Source organism: Pogoniulus pusillus, chromosome 26 (assembly GCF_015220805.1).
Source record: "Pogoniulus pusillus isolate bPogPus1 chromosome 26, bPogPus1.pri, whole genome shotgun sequence".
NCBI classification, from domain to species: Eukaryota; Metazoa; Chordata; class Aves; order Piciformes; family Lybiidae; genus Pogoniulus; species Pogoniulus pusillus.
Genome location: NC_087289.1, coordinates 374,703 through 399,272, shown reverse-complemented (window position 1 = coordinate 399,272; position 24,570 = coordinate 374,703). Strand labels below are relative to the sequence as shown.

Sequence of the window (24,570 nt, the reverse complement as noted above, 5' to 3'; positions counted from 1 at the left end):
CAGCCCTCCTGCAGGACCCCTTCAGGTGCTGGAAGGTCTCTTCACCCATGGCACCAGCACTGCCATGCTGCTCCTGACAAAAACAAGGCAGTGACAGCAGCAAACTGCTGAACTCATCACATTGCCTTGCTCAGCCTCCACCCTCCTCTCCTACTGTCTGTGCACAGCAGCTCCAGCAGCAGCAGGCAGCCGAGAGCCTGTGGCACTGTGTACCTGGAAAGAGAGGTGGGCAGGACAGAGCACCCACACCACCAAAGGACACCTTCAGCACTTGCCCTGCTGCACATTTCACTTCTCAGATCACATTTCCACAGCCTGCCTTGATAAAGACTGCAGGATTAGAGCTGCTGGTTACACAAATGGGGCCCTCAGCTCTGCTCTGCCAACACAAACCGCCAAAGCTCTCTAAAGGAAAGGGATTCAGAGCACACTGGGTTGGAAGGGACCCTCCAAGGGCATCCTGCCCAACTCCCTGCAGTCACACGGACAGCTCCAGCCAGGGCAGGCTGCCCAGGGACACATCCAGCCTGACCTTGAGTGTTTGCAGGGATGGGGCCTCAAGCACAGCCCTGGGCAGCCTGTGCCAGTCTCACCACCCTCACTGTGCAGAGCTTCTTCCCGAGGTCCAACCTAACTCTGCCCTGCTGTAGTTCCAAACCACTGCCCTTGTCCTGACACAACAGCCCCTGCTGAGCAGTCCCCCTGCAGATACTGGAACACAGCTCTGAGGTCTGCCTGGAGCATTCTCTTCTCCAGCCTGAGCTACAATGCCCCCAGCCTGTCCCCACAGGGAAGGTCCTCCAGCCTCTGAGCATCTTGGTGGCCTCCTCTAAAGAAGCAAACACCCCCGAGTCAGGATTGTCTCCAGAAGCTCTGCAAACACTCAATGCAGGACACAGCACTCAGTAACTTAGTGAGCAAACCTTCAGGAAACACAACCTGGTTCACAAGGCATCATTTGCAGCCGGCACTGGTGGCACCACTGAAGGACACAAGGACTGAGCCTTTGTCCATCTGCCTCGTGGTCCAAGAGATGTGGGGAGGTGGCTGCTCCAAACCTGCCTACCAGGGACAGTTCTGCACAGGGCGAGGCCACTGCTGACCATCTGCACCTCCCCCATGAGGACAGTGGTGGCTGTGCAGCCTGGAGAAGAGAAGGCTGCAGGGAGACCTCAGAACAGCCTTCCAGGGGCTGAAGGGCTCCAGGAGAGCTGGGGAGGGACTTCTGGACAAGGGCTGGGAGTGCAGAACGAGGGACAATGGATTTGAGCTGGGAGAGAGGAGACTGAGAGTGGAGATGAGGAAGAAATTCCTGGCAGTGAGGGTGAGGATACACAGGCACAGGTCACCCAAGGAGGCTGTGGATGTGCCCTCCCCCTGGAGCTGGTCAATGCTGGTCTGATGGGAGGTGTCCCTGCCCATGGCAGGGGGAGAGACTGAATCATCTTGAGGTCCCTTCCAACTCTACCCCATCTACCAATCTCTGAAAGAAGAGTTCTGTTTCTGGAAGAATACAGCTGCTGTGGGTGGGAAGGGAGGGCAAAGGTGCTAGCAAGAGAAGCCAGAAGAACTCCCCTCTGTCCATCTGTATGCAGAGGAGAGGAGAAGTTTTCCCATTCTGGTTTATTTCAGGGCTTCATGTCTATAAAACACACCACAAACCTCCTCTGCATTAAAAGGGCACAAACAGACCTCGGAAGCAACCTGCTGACCTACAGCAAGCTGCTCAAGTGTCTGTGGTGTAACAGCCTCCAGCAGAGGCAAGACAGCAGAGAGGAGTTTGCTCTCCTGCCAGCAGGACACCCGCAGCACTGCCATCCTGCTGCGGCTCCAGTGGCACTGTGCCAGCCAGAGCCGGGCAGCAGCAGGCTCAGCCTGCAGCCTCACCGCTGCTGCCAGAACTGCCTCACTATCTCCTCACTGGCTTGCTTCAGCTCCTCGATGTGATGATTCAGGCACTCGGTGATGCTCTGGGACCTCAGCTCCTCCTCTTGCAGGTATCTTGCAGCTATTGCCCCAACTGAAGCTCTGGGCAGGGGGCTCTAGAAGTAAACAAAGAGGCGAGAGAGGCTTCGGTGCAGGTGCCAGGCAGGAGCACCGCTGCCCACAGCACAGGCTCCTGAACGTGCCTCCGGAGGGCTCTTGTGTCATTTCCATCTGACTGGGCAGACCAAACTCTCAGGTCCCAGGAGCAAGACCCAGGCCTGAAGAGCTGCAGCCCTGCCCCCTCTCTGCTACAGAAGTAGTCTGCAGTTGGCAGAAACGAGAACCTCACCTTGCACAGCAAGGCAGCAAGTTCAGGCTTTCCTAGCTGCCAGCACAAGAGGCCTTCCGTTCAGGGAGCTGCCCACTGCAGCCCCAAGCAGTGGTCACTGCAGTGCAGACAGGTGGTGCAGCCCCAGCTGGCAGAGGCACCTGACACCCCCTCAGAGCCTCTGCTGCAGAGCCAAGCCAAAAGCTGAGGCAGGCTCCTGAGGTGACAAAGTGAAGCACAGCACCAGGACAGAGAACCAGGAGCTGCTGCAATGAGCTTGGCAGTGCCCACCCACCCAGCACCATCCTGCTGTCCAAGCACCCAGCAGTGGTTTCTCCTCTCCATGCAGTATCTGCTGCTTGCTGACAGAGCCACACACGGAGCAGTCTGGCCCCATCTGCCAGATGGGCACCCGGCTACAGCCTCAGCTTCTCCACAACTGCTTACCGAGGGCACCGATGCTCTCTGCTGCTGTGAGCTGGACTGCCCAAGTGCTTCATCTGCACAATCTCTGTTTCCACGCAGCACAGGGCACAAAGAATTTGTTTGCAGCGAGGTGCCCACAGCAAAAGGCTCCATGTGGCTCTTCCTGCTGCTGAGGGTGGGGAGCTCACCCACCTCGGGGGGCACACTTCCCATTTCAGCAGCCTCCCGTTTCTGGGCCCCCCCTTGCAGGTGCTGATCATTCTCCTCAGGCTTGCGGTGCGTTGCCTCTGCCTGTTGGTCACGTTTGTGCTGTGGGTCCTGAGCTGCCCTGGAGAGCAGGTTTGAGCACAAGTGTTGGATGGTTTGCCTCAGCAGCTCCACTCTGGCAAACTCTCACAGAGGTCACTAACAGCCCTGCCACGCCAAGCTCCTCGTTCCCACAGCACCTCCAGACACACATCCAGTCTCTAGGAGACACCAAGAGCCACACGCTGCCTGCTGCAGTACTGCAGGCTGGGCCACAGCTGCCCCTTCACCAGACAGCTCATCTCGCTTCTGAATGCAAGGACAAGACAGGAACACCACCAGGCACCAGCAGAGCCCAGGGGGCATCCTGCTGGAAAGCAGTTCCATGGACCTTGGAGTGCTGTTGGGCAGCAAGTTCCCCATGGGGCAGCAATGAGCCCTTCTGGCCAAGGGCAAGACAAGTGTGGTCAGCACTCCTGCCCCTCTGCTCTGTCCTGCTGAGACCACAGCTGCAATACTGGGGGCCTGCAGCACCCACCTGCACTGCCCAGCCCTGGCCTCAGGCTCCTCATCTCGCATCTGCTGAGCAGCGCCCTGGGCTTCATCCTGGCAGGGCTGCTGAGCGAGCTCCAGTTTTGCTCTGGCCTCTGCCAGATCCTTCTGCAGTTGCTGGTTCTCAGCCCTCAATTTATCCAGCTCAGCAGCAGAGTCTTCACCACGTGCTCTGGAGGTGCCACCTTTCCCCTGCGAGACACAGGAGGGCTCAAGTTGGACCTTGTGACCTGCAAGAGCCTGAAGCCAAGCCCAGAGCAGAGGCCATCAAGCCATGCCTGCAGGCACAGCCTCCAACTTCACTTCCAACCTTGCCAAGGCTGCCCCAGAGCAAACCAACTGCACAGGCCCTGCAGAGTCTGCATCCAGAGCAGCTCTGCTGAGCTGCCCAGCAAGGGAAGGCTCTCCCCACTGGGTGCTTTGGACAAGAGGCAAACAGCCTGCTCCAGGCCTCATCCAGCCTGGCCTTCAACACCTCCAGGGAGGGGGAAGCCACAGCCTCCCCAGGCAACCTGTGCCTCACCACCCTCACTCAATTTCTTTCTCATCTCCACTCTCAATCTCCCCTCCTCAAGCTTCAATCCAACCTCTCTTATCCTATCACTACGATTTGCTATTATTCATTTCCCCTTCCCTGGCAGTGTTGAGGGCCGGTCTGGGCGAGACCTTGAGCACCCTGGGCTGGTTGGAGGTGTCCCTGCCCATGCCAGGGGGCTGGACTTGATCTCTCTAAGGTCCCTTCCAACCTAAACCATTCTTTGATTCAGAGTCAGAGGTTTGAGGCAAACTGGCACAAAGCAAAACTGTAACAGACTGAACTCTGGGTCAGACCAAGCTGCCCACAGTGTCTGTGCAGCCACCCTCACCACTCTGCAGGCACAGGGTGCCTAATCCTGCTGCACCTCATGTCCTCAACACTCAGCCCTTGGGCTGAGTTTTAACTTCCCTGAAGTCTACCAATCGTTTTGAGAGGCCTGGGCAAAGACCATTGCTGTTGCCAGGTGGGGGACACAGAAGAGAAGCCCTCTGGCACCTCTGGTGCCCACTGCACACCTGCAGCCTCCTGCCCTCGGCGCTGTCCAGCATCTCAGCCAGGTGAAGGTTCTCCAGCCGCAAGGTCTCCAGCTGCACCAGGAGCACCTGAGGGGACAGAAGCAGCCAACCAGCTCAGAGGACAGCACCACACATGCCCACTGCCCTGGCCAGGCACTTCTCACCCTTAGGGCAAACACAAGAGCAAACTTTTGGGCCACAAGTTCTAGAGGGACTGTGCAGAGAAGGCGACACAGCCAATCATGCCCAGTGACAGGGACTGCAGTCCTCAAAGTGCCACCAGCCAGCCCTGGTCAGCATGGCTGATGTCAGAGAGCTCTGTGAGCTCTGCCAGTTGCTGCTTTGAAAAGAAGAAGCAACAAAACTGGTGAAGGACAAAGCTGGTGTTAAGGGCAACCAAGCTGGGAAAGTCTGGAGAAGAGGACTGGGGAGCAGCAGCTGAGGGAGCTGGGGGTGTGCAGTGTGGAGCAGAGCAGGCTGAGGGAGACCTCATTGCTCTCTGCAGCTCCCTGAGGGGAGGCTGCAGCCAGGTGGGGGTTGGGCTCTGGTCCCCAGTCTCAGGTGATAGTAGGAGAGGAAATGGCCTAAAACTGTGCCAGGGGAGGAGGTCAGGTTGGAGATGAGGACAAATTTCATAGCTGCAAGAATGGTCAGGGATTGGCACAGGCTGCCCAGCGAGGTGCTGGAGTCCCCATGCCTCGAAGTGTCCAAGAAACCTGGGACCATGGCCCCTGCAGCCGTGGTGGTGCTGGGTTGCTGGCTGGACTAAAGGGTCTCAGAGGCCTTTCCCAGCCCACACAATTCTGAGGCTCTAAGCAGGACAGACTCAGATTCAATTAGAGGATTTCACTGAAAGGGTCTCAAAGTCTTTGGGCAAAGGCTGAAGAGAGAAGGAAACTACTGCAACAGCTCAAACCCAGGATGGCATTCCAAGCTCTGAGTGGCCCTCAAGAGGAGCAGCAGAGCTCTCTGCCTCTCTCACCCTGTGCTCCACCGCTTTCCTCTCTGCTCGCTCGATCTCCACTCTCAGCTGCTGCTCCAGGTCCGAGGTGGAGCCGCTGGCAGAGGCGATGGCAACGTCTCGCTGGTGCAGCTCCTGGGTCAGCCTGCAGACCTCCCTCCTCATCCCCTCGAGCTCACTCTTGTGGATCTGTTCAGCTCGAGAGAGCTGCTCCTTCAGCTGCAGGAAGACAGGCACCCCTGACCCACCGGCTCTGGAAAGATGTCACAGCAGAGCAGCCACAGAACCCCACAGGACAAGGCGAGAGCTGGAGAACAACCCCCCTGGCACGCTGGTTCTTCCCGACTGAGACCCACTTCAGCCCAAGCCTTTCCCACACCATAAGCTGCCACCTGGGCCAGGACAGAAGTGACATGCTGCGGGGTGCAGCCCCTACCTGCTGAGATCAGCCTCCTGAGCTCGGCTGTGACCAACAGCAGGTAGCCAAAGGCTGCCCAGCACCAGGCAGCTCAGTGACACTCGGAACAGAGCCCCGCGGTCTGCCCCTGTGCCCTCCTGAAGCAGAGGGGACAGCTCTGCATAGCTCCAGCCAGGTTTTCCCTCTGTCCACTTGTCGTGAGACTTTGGAACTGGCACTGGCTTGTAGCAACTCAAGCTGCCCATGGCAGAGCTCCAGCAGCTGCCTGTGCAGAGGGTGAAAATACCACCCTGGGTTCTCGTAACTCCTCTTTGTTCCACAGCTCCACGTGCACAGCACAAGAGCCAGTGCCACTCACTGCCCACATGACAGGCATGACTTTATTTTCAGCATCTCCAATCTCGTCGCTCTCTTCTCAGCCTGCTAAGCTCCCTGGACTGAAGCAGCCCACAAGCCTCCCTCCTTTTGGCCATCCCTTCACACACCTCGGCTCGGCTGTGCCTGTGAGCTGCCAGAGCTGCGCTGCCAGAGCTGCCTGCCACACTCTGCAAGCACAGCAGCAACATCCCCAGTGACACAGCACAACACCACCATGGCAGCCTTTCTGCCCCCTGCCCCAGCCCATTGGCCAGGAAGGGTTTTCCTGGCTTGTAAGCACTTGAGCAAACGAAGCAGATGATCTCTGCTAGCCATGTAAACGCTGCACATGTGGCGATCCATCCCCACGTCACCAGTGCCTTCTGACTACATAAACCAGAAGCAACCATAATCAATCTCCCTTTCCTGCCCAGCAGCCTCATTTACTCTATGGCTGTTTAAATGTGTGACCACCCAGGCATCCCTGGCAGGTTCTGCAGCCCTGTGCCTTCAGAATAAAGGAAGAAAGATCTGCAGCCCAGTGAGGTTTGCCACTCCAGTCCAGGCCTCTGCTCTGAGCAGGCTGCAGTGAAAGCTTTCAGAGCAGCTGATGCAGAGCATTACTCAAAGCCCAGCCTTCGGCAGGCCTGGCCTCCCCTGGCTGCACACAGCAGCAGGCTGTGCTCCTCGGGGCACTTCTCCCAGCCCCTGACTGCACGGGCATGCGTCCAGCCTGCCACAGCCTCCCTCCCTCGCACAGGGGTGAGGTGTTCCAAGCCCTGCCCCAGGTGTGACAGACCTGCTGCAGCAGACCTCAGCCCCTCCCTCTTTTCTGTCCTGCCGGGAGGCTGCATTAGGCTCACACTCAGGATTGCAGCCCTCTGTACCCTTGCCCCTCCAGCACTAACTTGGCTCTCCCCACTCTGCAGAGCAGGGCTGTGTGGTGGACAGAAACCTGCAAACCTCTCCTCCTTGGCCAGGCCTGTCCTTGTTCTTCAGCAAGCCACTGCCTCCACAGGCCTCCTGGCCTTGGTGTCAGCTGCAACTCTGCTGCCTGCGCAGGTGACCCAGGGGAGCACTGCCCCCGCTGCAGGAGCAAAGCAAGGTTACCTTTTCAGCCTCTGCCCTGGCCTTGGCACGCTGCTCTTGCAGGGACTGCAGCTCTCGGGTGCTCCCATCCAGCTCTGCACGCAGCTCTGCACACCTTGCATTAGAGGACACCAGGCTGGGGGCCAAAACTGCAGATTAGAACATCCCGAGAAGAAGGACCTGGCCAGAGACACTTTGATCTTCCAAGCAGCCTCCTCTGTCTGAGTAGAAACAGGACTAGAAGTTCCTCACCAGCCCTTAGGTTTTGCTTCCCAAAATCACTCCCGAATAGATGAGGAAGCTGCTCCAGCAGGTGACAGCTGCTGGGTGGCTGTTTCTTTCCCACACTAAGATGAAAAGCATTAGGCTGGAAACCACAAATTCAGGGAGGAAGACTTCTTTCTAGCTCTTATTTTGCTGGAAGGCTTAGGTCTGGTTCTTACCAAATGATCAACAAAGACTCCTGAACCCATCAGGAAGGAAGGTTGTGAGTCTAAGCAAGCCAAGGCCCTGTAGACCCCAAAGCACACAGCAAGAAGCAGCCAGCAGCAGCCTCACTGCAAAGCTGCAAACTGAGACACTGCTTCCTGCAGCCCTTTGTTCAGAACAACACGAGGCAGAAGCTGGGATGAAGGCAGCAGATGAGCTGCACCCAGCTGCACTGCACGTCCCAGAGAAGCAGGCAGCTGCCAGCAGTGTGCCCAGGTGGCCAAGAGAGCTGGTGGCATCCTGGCCTGCATCAGGAATGGTGTGGCCAGCAGGAGCAGGGAGGTCATTCTGCCCCTGTACTCTGCACTGGTTCCACCACACCTTGAGTACTGTGTTCAGTTCTGGGCCCCCCAGTTTAGGAGGGACATTGAGATGCTTGAGCGTGTCCAGAGAAGGGCAACGAGGCTGGGGAGAGGCCTTGAGCACAGCCCTACGAGGAGAGGCTGAGGGAGCTGGGATTGGTTAGCCTGGAGAAGAGGAGGCTCAGGGGTGACCTTATTGCTGTCTACAGCTACCTGAGGGGTGGTTGTGGCCAGGGGGAGGTTGCTCTCTTCTCTCAGGTGGCCAGCACCAGAACGAGAGGACACAGCCTCAGGCTGTGCCAGGGGAGATTTAGGCTGGAGGTGAGGAGAAAGTTCTTCCCTGAGAGAGTCATTGGACACTGGAATGGGCTGCCCGGGGAGGTGGTGGAGTCGCCGTCCCTGGAGCTGTTCAAGGCAGGACTGGACGTGGCACTTGGTGCCATGGTCTGGCCTTGAGCCCTGTGGTAAAGGGTTGGACTTGATGATCTGTGAGGTCTCTTCCAACCCTGATGATACTGTGATACCTGTTCTCCAGCTGCACCAGCTCTGACTGCAAGTGCTGCTCCTTCCTCTGGGCAGCAGCCAGCTGCTCCAGCACAGACTGCAGCCCTGGAGAAGACAACTGCTGCTCCTGCAAGCGCTCCTCCAGGGCCCTAGGCAGAAACAGGATTCGAGCCTCAGCACACAACCTTTGTGCCGAGTTTGCTGAACCAAGGAAAGCAACCAGCACTCCCTTGGAACTCACTGGCACACAGAGCGCCGCAGCAGCTGGCACCTGTGCCACTGCAGGCAAAGCTACCGGCTGCCCGACAGCCCCTGCTCCACTTCTGCCTGGCTGAAGACCACCCCTACCCCCTGCTCCCATGCTGGCTGCCCCAAGGCAGGCAGTCTCAGTCTCCCTGCCCCCAGCAAACATCAGCTCACAGGCAGCAGCGTGGCACACGGCAGAACCTCTAGACGTGGGCAGCGCAACCCTGCAGCCCAAGCACGCAGCCAGCGCAGGAGGGGAAGGCCAAGGTGACCTTGTCCCTTACCAAGCCCCCAGCCTGGCATCACTAGACCTGAGAGAACTGCCCCCTGCACTACCAGGCAGGTTCCCAACCCTGACAGGCCTCCTGCACTTGACTGAAAGTGCTGAGGGGTCACCAGCCCCAAAGGCCCCAGGAGGGCAGCCCAGCAGAAAGCTTATCCCTCCCACACTGCTCAGCTGCTGCCAGACACAGTGCAACCGGGAATGGCTGGGAGGAGGCACAGCCCTTGTGAGACACCACTGGCCCATGCCACACAGCAGCCAGCACACACCCAGCTGCCCAAACATGCCTCTGGGCATGCTCAGTGGGAGAAGTAGGGGCAGAGGTGCCAGGGATGCTACCTGATGAGCAGCTCTTTTGTTTGGAGAGCTTCGTTCACCCTGGCCAGCTCCTTCTGCAGCTGCTCCTGGTGCAGCTTGGAGCTGTCAATAAAATCTTCTTGAGACTGCAGGGTGGCTTTGAGTTCCATCTTCTCATCCTCCAGCACCTGCAGGGGAGGAGAGCTGACTGCTGCCAGGTGTGCCAGCCCAGTTTGCCAGGATGTGAGGGGAGGTTGATCAGACCCTTGCAAACACTGCAGAGCACCACACAGCTGCAACCCCAGCTGAGGCCAGTCAGCAGCTTTTGAAAGCTCTGGGGTGAGAGGAGAGCTGGAGGCTGAAGAGCCTCCGTCCTCCTCCCCCTCCTCCCAAGCACTGCTTCGTACCCAATCTCCTCACAGCTCCTCCACTGACCTCTAACATTTTCTTGGATTGCCTCAGCTCCTCTTGAGCTCTTTGCTGATCTTCCCGAATGCTCTGATTGTCTTCCGTCAGGTCATCCACTCTCATGTTCAGCCTCTCCACCTCCAGCTCGTTGGCACAGATGGCATCGTTGGCCCTCTCCAGCTTGCTGGTCAAGTGCTGGATTTCGGAGCTGCTGGCCAGCTCCAGCACCTCCAGCGCCTGCTTCCGGCTGGCCAGCTGGCTCTGGGGGCAGGTGTGGGCAGTGAGGCTCTGGGGACCAGGACAGCACCCACACAACCCCCGTGCCACACACAGGGGCTGCCAGCAGGCCATGCTGCCCCTCAGACAGCCACAGAGACAGCTGTGCCAGGGGCATGGGATGGGCACACAACCCGAGAGGGCTCTCAAAAGCAGCCCAAAGAGAAGTGGGAAAAGAGGAGCTCAGATCACTGAAGGCCCAAGTGTGGCCTAAGAACAAAGCTGCCTCCTCTTTCTGCTCTAAGTCCACGTAAGGAGAAACAGCAGCAAGCAAGTTTGTGAATCAGAGTCACAGCACGGCAGGGGCTGGAAGCGACCTCAGGAGATCACCCAGCCCAAACCCCTGCCAGGGCAGGGCACACAGAACACAGCCAGCTGGGTTTGGAAAGTCTCCAGAGGAGACTCCACAGCCTCTCCAGGCAGCCTGCTCCAAGGTTCTGCCACCCTCACACCAAGGAAGTTTCTCCTGCTGTTGAGGTGGCACCTCCTGGGTCCCAGCTTACACCCATTGCCTCTTGTCCTATCACAGGTCACCACCAAACAGAGCCTGGCACCTCCCTCCTGACAGCCACCCTTCAGGTATTTACATGCACTCCTCAGGTCCCCTCTCAGCCTTCTCCCCTCCAGGCTAAGCAGCCCCAGGGCTCTCAGCCTTTCCTCACAGCAGAGCTGCTCCAGTCCCCAGTGTGGGGACTCTCTCCAGCAGCTCCCTGTCCCTCTTGAAGTGGGGAGCCCAGCAGTGGGCACAGCACTGCAGGTGCAGTCTGACCAGACCCAGTCACTGACCCCACACTGGGACAGAAAGTAGCTCTTGGTGCTCAGCAGAACAAACCACCAAAGAGCTCCAAACCCAGGCTGGGTGCAGCAGGCAGTGGTACTGTGCTGCAGGAAACCAGCAGCTGGCACTGCCAGCTTGCCAGCAGGCTCCCCTGAAAGCTTCCCTGGTTTTCATGGCAGGCAAAGCAACGTGCTGGGGCAGAGCTGCCTGATGGGCAGCAGCTGCCTGCTAGCTGCAGGCACAGTCCTCCCCTGGCAGGGCCAGCTGAGGAGCCCAGGCCAGCTCCTCACAACATTCTCTTCACACAGTCCATTCCTCCTGCAGCTCCCTGCAATTTGTAAAGGCTGGAACAAAATGCTGGAGTAGGCTCTTACTGTAAGGGCACCAATTCCTGCCAGCTGCCAGCCTGGCACGCAGCTGAGAAAAGCACAGGAGCCATGGAAGGCTCTGGAATCGTTTTGATTCCTGTCCACTCCTTATGCCTTTTCACTGCGTGCAAGTCAGGACAGCAAACACTCGTGGCCAGGAGCAGAGGTCACAGCACAGCCTCTCTGCACCCAAGAGCCCAGAGGGCTGCACTGCCTGAGCAGGGAACATTTCAGCTCTCTCTCATTTGCAGCCCCTGCACATGCCAGAGCAGCACACAACTCCAAGAGTAAAGGCTGCAAGAGGGTGCTCCTTGCTGGGTGAGAATGCCAAGCTGCCCTGAGCTGCCCTGCAAGCTCTGAGGGGAAACCAGCTGAAAGAGAAGAGGGAAGTACTCCACAGGCACAGATCCCAGCATGACCTTGGGCCAGAAGAACAACCAAGTGCACAGAACACAGAGAGACATCCAAGCAACAAAGAGTCAGCACTTTCCTGCTGGGCTGGCTCGAGAAAATGAGGGTTCAGGCAGCCTGCTCCCGGGACCCATGCACCTAACTCATCCACAGAAGAGTCTCCCCAGTTCCTGCTTCACAGCCAGGAGAGCTCCTCTGTGCCCCTGCCCAGCAGCCTGCACTCCAAGGGCACATCTGCTGTCAGACAATTGAGCTGTCAGTGACACCAGGACAGCAGCCAGACCTTCTGCTCACTGCTTCTGTGCTTTTGGAGCTGTACCAGTGCCAGCCTCTCACAAGGCCCCTGTCAGAGCCACCTTCAATCCTGTCATCACAAACGTCCTCCCTGCAGGAGCTGCTGCTCAAGAGGGACTCAGGAGCCCATTAAGTGCAAAGCCCCCAGCAAGAGCTGTTCCTGAGTGCCTGCTGTGCCCATGCCAGTGTGACTGTGCTCCAGTCACCTCCTCTTGCCCTGCTGCAGTCCCACACCTCACTGAGCCACCAGCTCCTCAGGAGCAGCAACCCCACTACTGCCTGCCCCCAGGAGACTCCAAACAACAAAAGCAGAAGGAGAGGAGCTGGCAGTGCTCTCACTGCAGCACTCTGTGGAGGCACCCTGGAAGAGGAGGGCTCCTCTCCACCCCATCCTGAGCTGGGCCTGCCAGGCCCACAGCTCTGCAGCAGCAGCTAACAGCTCTCTCGGTGTGACATGCTCTGGGCTGTGCCTCCCAGGGAAAGCTTCCTCCTACTGTCTCCTCTGCTAACTGGAGGGATGTCAGGGAGAGCTGCACAAGCTTTGTCTAAGCCCTCTTGACAGACTCCAGATCTCCTCCCCACGCAGCACTCCCACAAGTGACCCCTATTACAGCAGGACGGGAGGAGGCATTCGAGTGGCAATCCCCAGAGCTTTCCTTAGCCTCTGTGCCGCTGCCACGAACAGAGCACAAACTTCCAGCACACATTAACTGTACCTGAACGAGCTCAGACTGCTCAGCCAAAGCCTTCCTCTGCGCCTCCAGGGATGCCACCTGCTGCTGGTAGAGCAGGCGCTGCTTCTCCCAGTCCAGCGACCTCTGGCGGAACTCCTGCGGGGACAGGGGGGCTGGGAGCACTCTGGCTGCAGCCCACAGCCACGGTGGCTTTGTCTCCTCACCAGCTGCTGGTGCACCCTTCTCCACGGCAGGGAAAGCCCCAGCCAGCATTCGCTGCAGCAGCTCAGCAGTGCAGAGCCCCCACACTGTGCCTGATGCAGCTGCTCCCTCCCAGGTAAACTCAGTGTCAGTGACTGCTGCTTGCTGATGCTGAGAGCTGCCAGAGCCAGGGATGCTGCAGGGACCTGCTGCCAGAGCTCTGGCAGCTCACACTGCCTCCAGCTGCCACCACAGGAACAAACTACAGCGTCACAGCATGGCAGGGGTTGGAAAGGACCTCCAGAGATTATCCAGTCCAACCCCCTGCCAGAGCAGGGGCACCCAGGGCAGGGCACACAGAACACAGCCAGGTGGGTTTGGAAAGTCTCCGGAGGAGACTCCATAGCCTCTCTGGGCAACCTGCTCCAGGCTCCAGCACCCTCACACTAAAGTTTCTCCTCATGCTGAGGTGGCACCTCCTGGGCCCCAGCTATACCCATTGCCTCTTGCCCTATCTCTGGGCAGCACCAAACAGAGCCTGGCACCTTCCTCCTGGCAGTCACCCCTCAGGTATTCACAGACACTGCTCAGGGCCCCTCAGGGCTGGTCCAGTCCCCAGCCATCCTCAAACCCTCCCCTGGACTCTCTGCAGCAGATGTGTCTCTGGAACTAGGGAGCCCAGCACTGGGCACAGCACTGCAGCTGTGCCCTCAGCAGAATTTCAGTGCCAATCTCTGCTGCAGACACATCAGGTAGATGTTTGTTATCCACTTTTCAGGGTGCAGTAAGAAAAAATTGAGGGCAGTTGAGCTCCACACAGCAGAAAGACTAAAAGATGAGACAAGGTTGAGCAGAATCCTGGAACGGCTCAGGCTGGAAGGGACCTTAGAGATCACCTACTCCAACGTCCCTGCCATGGGCAGGGACACCTCTCAACCTGGCTTTGCACGCCCCCAGGCAGGAAGCAGCCACAGCCTCCCTGGGCAGCCTGTGCCACTCATACCACAGAACTTCTTCCTCGGCTCCAGTCTCACCCTGCTGTGCCTCAGCTCCAAACCATCCCCCCTTGGCCTGTCTCTAGAGACTCCAACACAGGAAGCATTTGAGCAGAGCTCCATCTGGAGGGGATGAGAGCTCCTTGTAAGCAGGACCCACAGCTCACTCCCTAGCTGCCTGTTCAGCCACTGCAGCCCTGGAAGTCCCTCAGTACCCAGCAGCCCTGCTTGGCACTTGGCCCTTCACTGCCTACCTCCAGCTTCCTGGTCAGTCGGCTCATTTCGGACTGCTCCTCCCCTTGTCTCATGTTGCCTTCTCCTCTTGCTTCTCTCAGGTGCTTCCTCTGCAGCTTCTCATAGCTCCTCCTCAGCCTGGACAACTGCAAGGGATACAGTGAGAGAGACTTTGTTCAAGGCCCTGGGGCAAGACTTAAATTGGCACACAAAAAATGGCTTCACACAGACAATTGCCCTCCCCGAGGACACAGAGCTGGCAGTGAAGCCTCCTGTTTGGCCAAGGAGCCTGCTGTGTGCCAACAGGGCTGCAGAACATGCCAACTTGGGAGAGCAGCAAGATGCCACTGCAGCTGTGACACCAGCAGCTCCACTGACACCTCTGTCCTACCACTACTAGGAACAGGACTGAGGCATTGCCAGAGGCAGGCTGAGATGTGGCTGTTGATGCTCCAGAAGCAGGGCAGCTGCCACCACTGCCCCATCAGCAGGGCCTGACACCCCTCAGGCTGTGCTGCCATCCAACGTGACCTGGACAGGATGCAGACTGGGCAAGGATGAGGCTAATGAGGTCCAACAAGGAGAAGTGGAGAGCCCTGCCCCGGGCAGGAGTGGCAGCAGGCACCACTGCAGGGGACAGGAGACTGCTGGAGAGCAGCAGAGCAGGAGCCTGGAGCCCCTCCATGGGACAGCAACGAGGCCTGGTGGCCAGCAAGGCCAAGGGCATCCTGCAGGGCACCGAGAAGAATGTGGCCAGCAGGTCCGGGAGGGTCTCCTGCACTCTGCTCAGCCCCAGTAAGACCACAGCTGGAATACTGTGTCCAGTTCTGGGCTGCCCAGTGCCAGAGAGGCAGGGAGCTGCTGGGGAGAGTCCAGTGGAGGCTCTGAGGATGGTTTAAGGGTCTGGAGCAGCTCCTCTATGGAGAGAGGCAGAGAGCCCTGGGGGTGCTTAGCCTGGAGAGGAGAAGGCTGAGAGGGAGCTGAGCAGTGTCTGTAAGTACCTGAGGGGTGGTGTCAGAAGGATGCAGCCAGGCTGTTTGATGGTGCCCAGGGATAGGACAAGGACCCAGAGGTACAAGCTGGGACCCAGGAGGTGCCACCTCAACAGCTGGAGAGCTTCTTTGGTGTGAGGGTGGCAGAGCTCAGAGGTTGTGGAGTCTCCTCTGGAGACTTTCCAAACCCAGATGGCTGTGTTCTGGGTGTCCTGCTCTGGCAGGGGGTTGGACTGGATGATCTCTGCAGGTCCCTCCAACCCCTAACATTCTGTGGCTCTGTGTGGCACCAGATCTGGAGGCAGTATTGGAGGTGAGGTCTCAGCAGAGCTCTGACAAGATGTCAACCTCCAGAGGTCCCTTCCAATCCCTACCGTGCTGTGATCTCACACAGAGGGGCACATCAGGCCTCATAGAGGGCAGGGAATCATTCCTTATGGGAATAAAGAACACCTGTCAAGCTCAGGCAGGAACTGGAACTGTTGCACTTAGTGAGAGAAGGACGACTGAGAGTTGCCATCACACAGAGCACCAACAGGACTTGAGCTGTCAGGTTCTGCTCAGCCACACTCTGGCTTTCACAGCCGGGGCAATGCCAACTCAGAATCTCTCTCCTATGCCCACTGTTGTATCAGAACCAAAACGAGACAGACAAATCTCCTGGCCAACCTGAGGTCATTTCCTCTCATCTTATCATTTGTTCCTTGGGAGCAGAGCTCAACCCCAGCTGGCTGCAGCCTCCTCTCAGGGAGCTGCATAGAGCAATGAGCTCTGCCCTCAGCCTCCACTGCTCCCACACTGCATACCCCCAGCTCCCTCAGCTGCTCCTCCAGAGCTTGGTTGCCCTTCTCTGCACCTGTTCCAGCATCTCAAAGCCCTTGGAGCAAGGGGCCCAAAACTCATCACACAAAGTATTGCACCCATTAGCTGGGAACTAAAATCCAATTTGCTCTTTTTGCCACTAACCTCCTCCTGGAATTTCTTCAGCTGCTGTTGATACTCTCTGGCCACCTCCTGTTTGCCTCTTTCCATCTCTTGTAGCTGGTGGCGCAGGGTGCCAGCCTGCAGGAGAGTGAAACAGCAAATGAACACCAGAACTTCCTCCTGATGCTCCAGCTCCAAACCACTGCCCCTCATCCTGGCCCCACAGGGCTTGCTCAGCAGCCCTTCCCCAGCCTGCCTGCAGCTCCCCTGCAGATACTGAAATGCAGCTGAGCTCTGCCCTGAGCCTCCTCCTCTGCTCCTCCACCCCCTGCTCCCTCAGCCTGGCCTCATAGCAGAGCTGCTTCAGCCCTTGCATCATTTCTGTGGCCTCCTCTGAGCCTGTTCCACCAGGTCCATGGCCTTCCTGTGTGGAGGGCTCCAGAGCTGGATGCAGTGCTCCAGCTGAGGTCTCCCCACAGCAGAGAGGCATCAAAGGCTCCTCTGAAAATTCTCTATCTGATTTACAAGCAGGAGAGCAGCTCCTGCTCGGCTCAGCACAGCTCCCTGAGGACACTGAGGCCGCCTTCTAGCTCAGCATTTGAACATGGCAAACACCCAACCTCCTGCAAGACCCCCAGAGCATGAGCCCAGGATGAACTGAAGGGCATGCTCAGCCCCTGTGCTGTACTGAGAGGTGCAAGGGCGCAGGCTGGCAGCACCCAGGGCACACAGGGGCCTGAGGTACCTCCTTCCGTGCTTCCTGCAGAGCAGCCTTGGCAGAGGCCAGCTCCTGCTCCCGGGCACTCAGGCAAGCTTCCAAAGCCTGGGTCTGGCCTTCCCATTCAGCTTTCTTGTGAGCCACCATGAGGTCGATCTGCTTCATCAGCTCCTGCAGCTCGGCCTCGCACGAAGTCAGGAACCCACCACTGCCAGGGGAGGAGCTTCCAGTTACAAAGCAGAGCAGACACCACCCAACAGCCTCAGTGCCCCATGAAGCCAGCAGAGCAGAACTGACCTGCACCCAGGGACCAGCTCTGCACCAATCATAGAGTGTGCTGGGCAAGACCTAAATCACCCAGTCCCAGCCCTCTGGCCATGGGCAGAGATACCTCCCACTAGATCTCTCAGAGCCTCATCCAACCTGGTCCTGAACACCTCCAGGGAGGTTGGGGAGCACAGAATCACCCAATGTGATCTGGGCAACCTGTGCCAGTGTCTCCCCCCCCTCACTCTCAACAATTTCTTCCTCATCTCCACTCTCAATCTGCCCTCTCCAAGCTTCAGGCAAGCAAGTCCCAAAGCCAGGGAAGCTGTCTGGCACCAGAGGATCTCACTCTGAGCGAGCTGGAAGGTTTATCCCTGCATGACTTTAGATGCCTGCTGTGCCCTGTCACATACATACCTGCCCTGCCCGTTTCTTTGCATTCCTTCCAGTAAAGCCTCCATCAGCAGGTCCTGGGGGTGCCAGCAGCTAGGGAAGCAGGGAACAGCAGTGCTCAGCCATGTGATGTAAAGAAGGCTGCAGAACAAAGCAAACTCCACAGAGCCAAGAGGCTAAGACAAGATACAATCGGTGCAGGGTTACAGGTGAGCAAGACGACAGCCACCTTCATCAGCTCAGAAGCCAAAGACCCAACAATCAAAGGGCACAGACTTCTCCACCCTCATGCCACAAGCTATGGCCAGTTGCAGAAGCTGGCAGCAGCAGTGCATTGTCTTACTTAAAAGTGACAGCCCTTAGGTCACTGTTCACTGAACCACAGAATGGCAGGAATTGGAAGAAGCCTCAAAAGAGCCCAGCCCAAAGCCCTGCCAGAGCAGGGGCACCCAGAACGCATCCAGGTGGGTTTGGGATGGCCCAAGAGCAAGGATGTCCCCGCAGCCTCTCTGGGCAGCCTGCTCCAGGCTCCAGCACCCTCACACTCACAGTTTTCCCTTCTGTTCCCCTGCCACCTCCTCTGCTGCAGCTGGCACCTGGCACCTGGTGCCCCGTGGCCTGTCCTTGGCCACCCCTGAGCAGAGCCTGGCTCCAGCCCTGCACATCTTCAGCAGCAGCACTGAGGGCAGCCCTCAGGCTCCTCTGCTCCAAGCAGCCCCAGCTCCCTCAGCCTGGCCTCCCAGCAGAGCTGCCACTGCCTGCAGCAGCCTGGGGGCTCTGGGCTGGGCTCTCTGCAGCACTTCCCTGAGCTCCTTCCTCAGCTGAGGGCCCAGAACTGGGCACAAGATTGCAGCTGTGGCCTCAGCAGGGCAGAGCAGAGGGGCAGGAGAAGCTCTCTGCCCTGCTGAGCACAGCCCTTCCAGTGCAGCCCGGGATGCCCTTGGCCTCCTTGGCCACAGGGGCACACCGCTCCCGAGCCCCGCGCCCCAGCGCCAGGCGGACAGCAGCAGAGCCAAGCGCAGCGAGCCTGGCTCGCCGCAGGACGCCTGGGCACTGCCCCGCGGAAGGCTGGGGCCAGCCTGCCTTTCAGAAACCCCCCAGGACGCACTGTTCACAGACCCGTTTGGGTCGGAGCAGCTCTCTAAGCCCATCCAGCCCAGCCCCACATGGGCACTAAACCATGGCCCCAGGTGCCAGGGCCACAGGTTTCTTGGACAGCTCCAGGGGTGGGGACTCCACCACCTCCCTGGGCAGCCTGTGCCGAAGCTTGCCCAGCGCTGCTGGAAGCTTACACCAGCGAAGCACCACCGCCAGCAGAACCCCCCAGCAGTACGGGCAAGCAGGCACTGAACCTGACTCTACCGGAGATGCCACCTGCGGCTGGGAGGCCAGGCAGGGTCTGCTGAGACCCACCCCGACCCGGCTGCTGCTTCCCTGGGGCCAGAAGCGGCCCGGGCTGGCGTCCCCTCGGCAGTGCTCACCCTCAGCCTGCTGCGCTTCGACTGCTGCCCAGCGGGGCCCTCCGCCCTCACCGCGCACCGGCTGCGCTCACAGCCCCGCAAGGGCAAGCGCCGCGGCCGGCTCCATCCCGGCGGGAGACAGCGGTGAGCCGAGCCGAGCCGAGCCGAGCCGCTCCTGCCCAGCCCCGTGCCCGCTGCCTAACGGCGGCGCAGCGGAAGTCGCAGCCTTGCGCGGGCACTGCGCCTGCGCGGTCTGGCGGCTGCGCACTGCTCCGCGCCGAGGCTGCCGCCGGACCGGGCCCGGGTATGGCCGCGGGGGCGCGGGGCGGGGCGGGGGGCGCAAGGGCCTCTGCAGCGCCGGGCCCCGCGGCCAGGCTCGTTCCGCGCTAGCTGCCGGGCCGGAGGGCCCCGCGCTGCCCGAGCCGGGCTGGGGTTGGAAGCGCCGCCGGTAGGCTCCGCGCCGGCTGCTGGCCTGCGGGGCAGGCGCTGAGCGGGCACTGGCAGGAGGGCGGTTGGAGATGATCCGTCCCAAGCCCCCTGCCCGCGCAGGCTCACCTGCATCAGCTGCCCGGAACGCGTTCAGCAGGGCTTGGAAGTCTCCGGAGAAAGAGGCTCCACAGCCGCGCTGGAGCCTGCGCCAGGAGCCTGCGCCAGGAGCCTGCTCCAGGAGCCTGCGGTACGCAGTTCGTGCCCGGCGCCTCTTGTCCTCTCTGCGCGCTACCTTTAGTGGCCCAGACCCATCCCCCTGACCGCCGCCCTTTAGCTGTTAGCAGCGCCAAGACCCCTCGGGCTGCTCTGCTCCAGGCTGAACAGCACCCACGAGTTCACCAGAACCCCCTGGAACGAGTGGGACACAAGGGCTTGTTCGGCTCCAGTTTCATTTGATGTGCCATTAAATGCTCTGTGCTGGCTCCTTCCCAGACTGGCAGAGGTGCGGGCGAGTTTGGCACCAAGCAGGCAGCCAAGGGTAAGCAAGAGCTCCGTGCAGGGTTGGAGGGGACAGGGCAGCTGCAGGTACTCAAGCTGACTCAAAGGAGACTTATAAAGGTCGGCAGCTGTAACACCTGCGAGTCTCTGTAGCTAATTACAGGCCACTGCTGTCAGTCCATCTGTGCTGCAGAGCAGGGTGCAGTTCCGTCCGCAGTGCTCTGCGCAGCTGCAGGGGATTAGGAAAGCAAAAGTTCTCCAGAGAAGTTCAGGTTGCAGTCCCAGCTGCAGCCGCTTGCCTGGAGCTGGCCTCTGCTGTGTGCGGCAGGTGCGGCGGCCGTGCCCTGCTGCAGGGATGGACAGCGAGGTGCAGCGGGACGGCAGGATCCTCGACCTGATCGACGACGCCTGGAGAGAAGACAAACTGCCCTACGAGGACGTGGCCATCCCCCTGGTAGGTACAGCGCTGCTTGGACAGCCCGGGGCAGGCTGCTGGCTGCAGCAGAGCTGCTTCCCAAGAGCAGCACAGAGAGGACTGTTTGTGGGGCAGGCAGTTTGTCCAAAAGGCTCCTGGTGTGGAGTTGCCTCTTCCCTCGTCCTGCCTGCCAGTCAAGCCCCTGGGCAGGCGCCGATGTGGATGTTTCTCTTCTGACAAATCTCGGAACTGAGTGCCCTTCCCATTGCACACTTCTGGGTTTGGCAGCAGGGAGAGGTAGAATCAATCACAGAAAGGCTCAGGTTGGAAGGGACTTTAAAAGATCGTCTACAGCAACCCTCTGCCATGGGCAGGGACACCTCTTAGCTGGACTTGGCTGGTCAAGGCCTCATCCAACCTGGCCTTGAACACCCCCAGGCAGGAGGCAGCCACAAGCCTCTGGATAACCCATTCCAGAGTCTCACCACCCTCACACTGAAGAACTTCTTCCTCACCACTCTCACTCTGCTCTGCCTCAACTCCAAGCCATTGCCCTTGGCCTGGCTCAGACCCCCTCAGCACAAGTCCCTCTGCAGCCTTCCTGCAGGATCCCTTCAGGTACTGGCAGCAGCTCTGAGGTGCCCCTGGAGCCTTCTCCAGCCTGCACCTTCCCAGCTCCCTCAGCCTGTGCTCACAGCAGAGCTGCTGCAGCCCTGGCAGCATCTCTGTGGCCTCCTCTGGCCTCACTCCAACAGCTCTGTGTCCACCTTTGTGCTGAGGACAGCAGAAGGCAAGTGAACTCTCAGTTAAAGCATGGACAGCAGAAGGCAAGTGAACTCTCAGTTAAAGCACGGACAGCAGAAGGCAAGTGAACTCTCAGTTAAAGCACGGACAGCAGAAGGCAAGTGAACTCTCAGTTAAAGCATGGACAGCAGAAGGCAAGTGAACTCTCAGTTAAAGCACAGACAGCAGAAGGCAAGTGAACTCTCAGTTAAAGCACGGACAGCAGAAGGCAAGTGAACTCTCAGTTAAAGCATGGACAGCAGAAGGCAAGTGAACTCTCAGTTAAAGCATGGACAGCAGAAGGCAAGTGAACTCTCAGTTAAAGCACAGACAGCAGAAGGCAAGTGAACTCTCAGTTAAAGCACGGACAGCAGAAGGCAAGTGAACTCTCAGTTAAAGCATGGACAGCAGAAGGCAAGTGAACTCTCAGTTACACCATACCTCCTCCTCACTGTATCATGAGCACCTCCATACTGCACCTGGCAGGGGTTTGTGCCTTCTGCTGCTGCTAGAGCATGGGCGTGGCTGAGGTCAGCGTGGAGAAAGATGAAGGATTTGTCACCTGCCACAAGAAAATAAGGTTACAGAAGCAGCTGTCTTAGTAACAGCTCTGCTAAGTGCAGTCTCTGTGCTCTTGGCAGCAGCAGAAGCAGCACAGTGCAAGCCAGCAGTGCAATCATGGCATCATGCTGGCAGTTCTTTGCATGTGCTGAATGTTCTCTCTCGCTGCCTGTGCAGCCTGAGGGGACAGAGAGGCCCCAGGGGTCTGGGAAACAATTTCCCTTTGCTGCTGAGCCCCACAGTAATGTAAGACTCCTGTTCCTCCCTGGGCTCAGCAGTGTTAAGTGGTACTGCTCAGAGGCACCCTCTGGGCTCTTGGGTGGGTGTCTGTGTTTATCCCTGTGAGGTCTCAGCTGCTCCTGCCAGGGTGTGTGGAATTCATGCACCTGTTTTGTCCTCAGAACGAGCTCCCTGAGCCAGAGCAAGACAACGGTGGCACAACTGAGTCTGTGAAGGAGCAAGAAATGAAGTGGACAGACCTGGCTCTGCAGTATCTCCATGAAAACGTTCCACCCACGGGCAACTAGAGAGGCTTCAGCCCTGCCCAGCTGAGCACCGTGGGCACAGGCTCCTCGGGAGGAAATGGCATTGCTGAGGCAGGCTCTGCTGCTCTGCAGTGGTGCTGCCCACAGTGACCAGGCACAGTTGGGCATGAGACAGCCACAGCAGCTGGTGGTCAGAATGTCCCCTCACAGCCACTCACCTCAGCTCTTCAGCTGCTGATCTGCAGCTGGTGCCAGTCTGACCTGCAGTGTTTTCTACACCTGATAAATGAAGTCTTGTTACTGTCTCAGGTTGTTACTGATTTCAGAGCTCCAGCTGGATCCTTTCTGACTCTGAAGGCCTGTGTCCTGTGCACGCATGGACTCAGGATGGGCAGGGTTGGAAGGGACCTCCAAAGGTCTCCCAGCCCAAGCCCTGCACTCAGCAGGGACATCCTCCAGCAGGGCAGCTTGCTCACAGCCTTCTCCAGCCTCACCCTGGAGAGCTCCAGGCATGGAGCCTCAGCCACCTCCCTGGGCAGCCTGTGGCAGGCTTCCAGCAGCCTCCTGGTGCAGAACTTGTTCCTCACATCCAGTATCAATCTGCTCTGCTGCAATTTCAAACCATTGTCCCTTGTCCTGTCACTTCCAGCCCTTGTCAAGAGTCCTTCCATAGCTGTCCTGTAGCTCCTTTCAGGTACTGGAAGCATGCTCTAAGGTTCCCCCCAGAGTCTTCTCCAGGCTGAACACCCCAGCTCCTTCAGCCTGTCCTGAGAGCAGAGCTGCTCCAGCCCTGTGATCACCATCGTGGCCTCCTCTGAGCTCTGTGGCTAGAGCTCAGTGTGGAAAACCAAGCAGCCCTTAGTCAGTTGTTACCATCTTTAACTAGTGTGTGGCTGGGGAAGGTGGCGTGGGGCAGGCACCTGACACTGGTCAGGAAGACTCAAGAGCTGCAAGTTCCCTGCAACCACAGGTGGCCATGTGAACAACTCAGGCCTGGATGGCAGAGGACAGCTGCAGGGCTGCCAGCCTGGCTGTGTTTGCCATGCACGGGCTGTAAGCAGCCTGATTTACTAGGACTTGTTCTCCAGAGGAGGGAGTGAGAGTCACAGGGAATCACTGAATCACACAATGGTAGGAAAGGACCTCAGGAGATCACCCAGTCCAACCCCTGCCAGAGCAGGGGCACCCAGAACACAGCCAGGTGGGCTGGAAAAGACTCCAGAGGAGGAGACTCCACAACCTCCCTGGGCAGCCTGCTCCAGGCTCCAGCACCCTCACACCACAGAAATTTGTCCTTATGTTGAGGTGGAACCTCCTGGATTCCAGCTTGTATCTGTTGTGTCCCATCCCTGGGCACCAATGATCAGAGCCTGGCACCTTCTCCTGACACCCACCCCTCAGATATTTATACATTGATCAGGTCCCCTCTCAGCCTTCTCTTCTCCAGACTACAAAGCCCCAGGGCTCTCAGCCTTTCCTCAGCAGAGCTGCTCCAGTCCCTGCATCACTCTCACAGCCTCCCCTGGACTCTCTCCAGCAGGTCCCTGGCTCTGGAACTGTGGAGCCCAGCACTGGGCACAGCACTGCAGCTGTGGCCTCAGCATGGCAGAGCAGAGGGGCAGGAGACCCTCCCCAGCCCTGCTGGCCACACTTCTCTTGCTGCACTCCAGGATGTCCTGGTCCCTCCTGGCCACGAGGGCACACTGCTGTCCCGGTAAGAACCTGCCTGGCCCAGTGAGACACCTGCAGGAGCCCTCTGAGATGGGAACTGGGAATCTGGGAAGTGCCGGGGGAAAGCAAGAGGAGCTTGTCCTCAGGCAGTGAATTGTTACCTCTGGCTGTGCTGGGCAGGGGCAAGGCCCTCTGCAAGGCCTCCTCTGCTGATTCTCACAAGACGTCTGCGGTAGGTAGAAGCCTTCTGCTCCTCTTGCCTGTCTCACTGTTGGACTGATGCCTTCACACCGCTGCCAGGACTTCCTAGGCAGAAAATATTTTGACAGAGTTTAGGGTTTCTGGTGGAGGTGAGAAGGGAACTGGAACTGAAACAATATTTCACAAGATTCTGTTGTGCCTGTGCAGCAGAAGCAGCAACTCCCACAGCTTCCAGGCTGCACTGAAGTTTTCTTGGTGTCTTCTCACTGTTTATCCTCTTCAAAACGACAGCCTCCACCTCTGCCTGTGTGCCCCCCAGCTGGAATCCCAGCAGGGCACATGTCCTGGGAGACTGAGCTGCAGGAGCATGGGGAGCTCCAAGTGCTTGTGAAGAAGCTCAGGTGTGGCTGGGTGACATCTCTGGGCTGCAATCCCTGCCTGCACTTGCCCGAACAAGCAGGAGCTGCAGGCAGAGCTGAGCATTCACTCGGGAGGCAGCCAAGTCAAAACACTTGCTGGGTACAGCAGGAGCCAGGGAAACAGCTCTGCAGCTGGCAGCTCAGCTCCTCCCTCTGTCATCACCAGGGGCAAAAAGCAGAGCCTGTGCTTAATGAGGTGTTTCTGATCCTCCCCATCCTGCTTTGCCTGGCCTACATC

The 24,570-nt window shown here is 58.6% G+C and overlaps 2 protein-coding genes across 9 annotated transcripts in view; one reads left to right on the top strand and one right to left on the bottom strand.

Moving 5' to 3' along the window:
* Positions 1–1,608: 1,608 nt before the first annotated feature.
* CEP63 (centrosomal protein 63) overlaps positions 1,609–24,570 on the bottom strand; it is a 39,562-nt gene continuing 16,600 nt past the window's right edge. Inside the window, exons 2-16 of one of the 8 annotated variants that reach the window (XM_064165614.1) lie at positions 23,874–24,018; positions 17,435–17,503; positions 16,778–16,958; positions 16,075–16,170; positions 14,137–14,262; positions 12,729–12,842; positions 9,913–10,146; positions 9,520–9,665; positions 8,672–8,800; positions 7,378–7,492; positions 5,514–5,711; positions 4,532–4,618; positions 3,465–3,670; positions 2,702–3,008; positions 1,609–2,042 (exon numbers count right to left, since the gene is read on the bottom strand). In XM_064165614.1, the coding sequence (XP_064021684.1) occupies positions 1,884–2,042; positions 2,702–3,008; positions 3,465–3,670; positions 4,532–4,618; positions 5,514–5,711; positions 7,378–7,492; positions 8,672–8,800; positions 9,520–9,665; positions 9,913–10,146; positions 12,729–12,842; positions 14,137–14,262; positions 16,075–16,170; positions 16,778–16,958; positions 17,435–17,478 (2,142 nt within the window). In that variant the 5' untranslated portion in view covers positions 17,479–17,503; positions 23,874–24,018 and the 3' untranslated portion in view covers positions 1,609–1,883. Of the gene's footprint in view, positions 2,043–2,701; positions 3,009–3,464; positions 3,671–4,531; positions 4,619–5,513; positions 5,712–7,377; positions 7,493–8,671; positions 8,801–9,519; positions 9,666–9,912; positions 10,147–12,728; positions 12,843–14,136; positions 14,263–16,074; positions 16,171–16,777; positions 16,959–17,434; positions 17,587–18,891; positions 19,107–19,425; positions 19,514–23,873; positions 24,019–24,570 lie in introns of those variants that run through there. The other 7 variants (XM_064165613.1, XM_064165611.1, XM_064165615.1 and 4 more) reach the window with 7 other exon arrangements.
* On the top strand, positions 20,153–22,346 carry ANAPC13 (anaphase promoting complex subunit 13). Its single transcript, XM_064165623.1, has 2 exons — positions 20,153–20,251; positions 21,958–22,346. The coding sequence occupies exons 1-2, from the start codon at positions 20,153–20,155 to the stop codon at positions 22,081–22,083; spliced, it is 225 nt and encodes a 74-aa protein (XP_064021693.1). The 3' UTR covers positions 22,084–22,346.